Source organism: Eimeria maxima, genomic scaffold (assembly GCF_000499605.1).
Source record: "Eimeria maxima Weybridge genomic scaffold, Emw_scaff2364, whole genome shotgun sequence".
In the NCBI taxonomy this organism is placed as follows: Eukaryota; Apicomplexa; class Conoidasida; order Eucoccidiorida; family Eimeriidae; genus Eimeria; species Eimeria maxima.
This window is the reverse complement of record NW_013565224.1, coordinates 1-3,368: the sequence shown is the minus strand read 5'-3', so window position 1 is coordinate 3,368 and position 3,368 is coordinate 1. Positions and strand designations below refer to the sequence as shown.

Here is a 3,368-nt window from a genome sequence, read left to right as displayed (position 1 = left end):
TATATATATATATATATATATATATATATATCCAGCTGTTTGTGTAGGAGATAGGAGAGTAGTAAGTATATATAGAAGAAGGAAGAGAAGAATAAATAAATAAATAAATAAATAAATAGATGAATAAATAGATAAATAAAGAATTAGAAGTTATGAAATAATGCTTGTTGTATAGCTGGATCAATAACAGGAGCAGAAGACTCCGTAGATTCAGCATATGAATCAAACATACTTGTATCTCTTGGTCCCTGTATATTAGGTATATAAGGAGGAATAATTTGTTTATTATAACAAAGTTGCCAATCAATACCTCTAAAGAATTTATGATTTTTTACGTCTTGTGCACCATCCTTTAGACATCCATACCTCTTATTAGGCTCATGAATAAGTAATCTTTTTATTAATGATTTAGCATATGAATCAAATAAAGGAGGAAAATCTATTTTTCCTGCAATTATTTTCTTATATATACCTAATGGTGTATCATCAACAAATGGTGGTCTTCCTGCTAACATTTCATATAATAATATACCTAATGCCCACCAATCTACTTGTAGTCCATGCCCTCTTCTTGTTATTGATTCAGGTGCTAGATACTCATGAGTACCACATAATGTCCATGTTTTTCCTTGTTTTATTTCCTTAGCGAACCCAAAATCTGTTATCTTTATATGTCCTAATGAATCTATTAATAAATTCTCTGGCTTAAGGTCCCTATACACTATAAATCTATCATGTAAATATTCAAATGCTAATGTTATTTCTGCTGTATATAAACGTGCTTGTTCTATTGGTACATTTATTTTTTTACGTAAATAACTAAATAATTCACCACCATTTACATACTCCATTAATAAAAATAAACGCTTCTCGTCTTGAAATGATGCCTGTATACATACATATATATATATATATATATTTATTTATTTATTTATTTATATTTATTTATTTATATTTATTTATTATTTATTCTCTATCTAATGATATATATACACATATATATATAACAGATATATATTCATGAAAAAAAGAAAAGGAAATAAATACATAAAAAAAAAAAAGGAAATAAATAAAATAAATAAATAAAATAAATAAATAAATAAATAAATAAATAAGACTTACTAATAAACTAACAATAAAAGGATGATGTATTTGTGTAAGTATTCTTTTCTCATCTTTTACATGATCAACTTGTTTCATGGATATTATTTTATGTTTACTTAATATCTTTAGTGCCATAGGAGGATATATACTATTTATATTATTATTATTATTATTATTATTATTATTTATTTTATTTATATTATTATTTATATTATTATTATTATTTATATTATTATTATTATTATTATTATTTATATTATTATTATTATTCTTGTTGGTGGTCGTGGTGGTGTTTAATCTTGTTATATTATTTATATTATTTATATAATTATAATTATAATTATTATAATTATAATTATTATTATAATTATTATTATTAATATTATTATTATTATTATTATTAATATTATTATTATGTATATAATTATATATATAATTATAATTATAATTAAGTATATGTTGTTGTATATCTACGATACATACACGACCAAAGGAACCAGTACCAACAGTATTATATAAAATAAAATCCTTAATAGTTAATTCTTTTTCTTGTAATTCTTTACGTATTAATTTATATAATAATTCTTGTTCTTTTTGTTTCTCTTGTTTTCTTATTAATTCTTCTTCTTCTTCCTCTTGTTGTTGTTGTTGTTGTTCCTGTTGCTGCTGTTGCTGCTGCTGCTGCTGCTGTTGTTGTTCTTGCTGCTGTATATCTGTACTATTTGTTGTTGTTGTTGGTGTTAGGATACAACCTGTAGGAACAGAAACACCTGATGCTGATGCTGCTGCTGCTGCTGCTGCTGCTGCTGCTGCTGCTGGGGAAGAAGAAGCAGCAGAAAGAGAGGAGGAGGAGGAGGAGGAAGAAGAAGAAGAAGGAATATTCTCATCATTCTCCATCTCCTCATGATGACGTAGATGATGATGATGATGTATTATTTGCTGCTGCTGTTGCTGCTGATGATGATGATGTTCTGCTGCTGCTGCTGCTGCTGCAGCTGCAGCTGCTGCTGCTGCTTCTTGTGCTGCTGCCTCGTCTACTACAGAGGGACGTGTGCTGCTGCCCGATACAAGAGAATCTATACGGCAACCCCCCATCAGCTGCATGCTGCTTAATTTACCCCATACACGTCCTAAGGGGCCCTTCAGCCTCTGGCTGCTGCTGCTGCTGCTGCTGCTGCTGCTGCTGCTACTACTATGGTTACTGCTGCTGCTACTGCTGCTGCTGCTGTTAATAGTTATAGTACTACTAGTTGATGGACCAAGAGAACAACGACTACTGCTTGCATATGGTGCAGCATAAGGACAACTCTGCATACTAGGAGGACAAGATGTTGTTGCTGTTGCTGCTGTTGCTGCTGCTGCTGCTGCTGCTGCTGATGACCCTGATACCCAACCTAGATTCATAAGTGCTCTTTTTGTTGACATATTTAAACAATTATTAGTATTATTCCCCTCTATACAATTAGCTGCTGCAGCAGTTGCTGCTGCAGCAGTTGCTGCTGCTGCTGTTGCTGCTGCTGCTGCTGTTGCTGCTGCTGCTGCTGCAGCAGGAGGAGACCTCTCATTAGATGCCTGGGATAAAAAAGACAACAAACTGCTCCTAAAGAGGGATCGCCTCTGAGGGGATTTATGTCGATACTGTCCTGCTGCTAGCGACATATTTGCTGCTGCTGCTGCTGCTGCTGCTGCCGCTGCTGCTGCTGCTGCCGCTGCTGCTGCTGCTGCTGTAGGTGCTGCTGCAGGAAAGAATATATATATATATAGGCAATAATGACGATATAATACGACAAACACTCTTCCCCCCTTCTCCTTATTAAAGAAAAAAGAAAAAAAGAAGAAAAAAAAGAAGAAAAAAAGAAGAAAAAAAGGAGAAAAAAAAAGAAAAAAAGAAGAAAAGGAGGAAAGAGGAGACTATATTATATCCAACACAAATAAATATTTATAAAGACACAATATACAACACTATGCAATTCCGCTGCTGCTGCTGCTGCTGCTGCTGCTGCTGCTGCTGCTGCTGCTGCTGCTGCGGACTCCGTGACGCTGGCGATTTAAACTTCAAGCGACAAGAATAATTAATTAATTAATTAATTAATTAATTAATTAATTAATTAATTAATAATATAAATAAATAAATAAATAAATAATTTATTTATTTCTTTATATAATTATATAAATAATTATATATGTATATATAATTATATATTATTATTTATATAATAATATATAATTATGTATATATACGTAATTATTTATATATATATATA

At 31.2% G+C, this 3,368-nt stretch overlaps 1 protein-coding gene across 1 annotated transcript; it reads right to left on the bottom strand.

Moving 5' to 3' along the window:
• Positions 1-143: 143 nt before the first annotated feature.
• Positions 144-2,418, bottom strand: EMWEY_00058270 (AGC kinase, putative; the record flags this gene model as incomplete). The annotated part of the gene is made up of 2 exons (XM_013480807.1): positions 144-887; positions 1,588-2,418. 2 exons carry the CDS (start codon positions 2,416-2,418, stop codon positions 144-146), a joined length of 1,575 nt encoding a protein of 524 aa, XP_013336261.1.
• Positions 2,419-3,368: the final 950 nt, after the last annotated feature.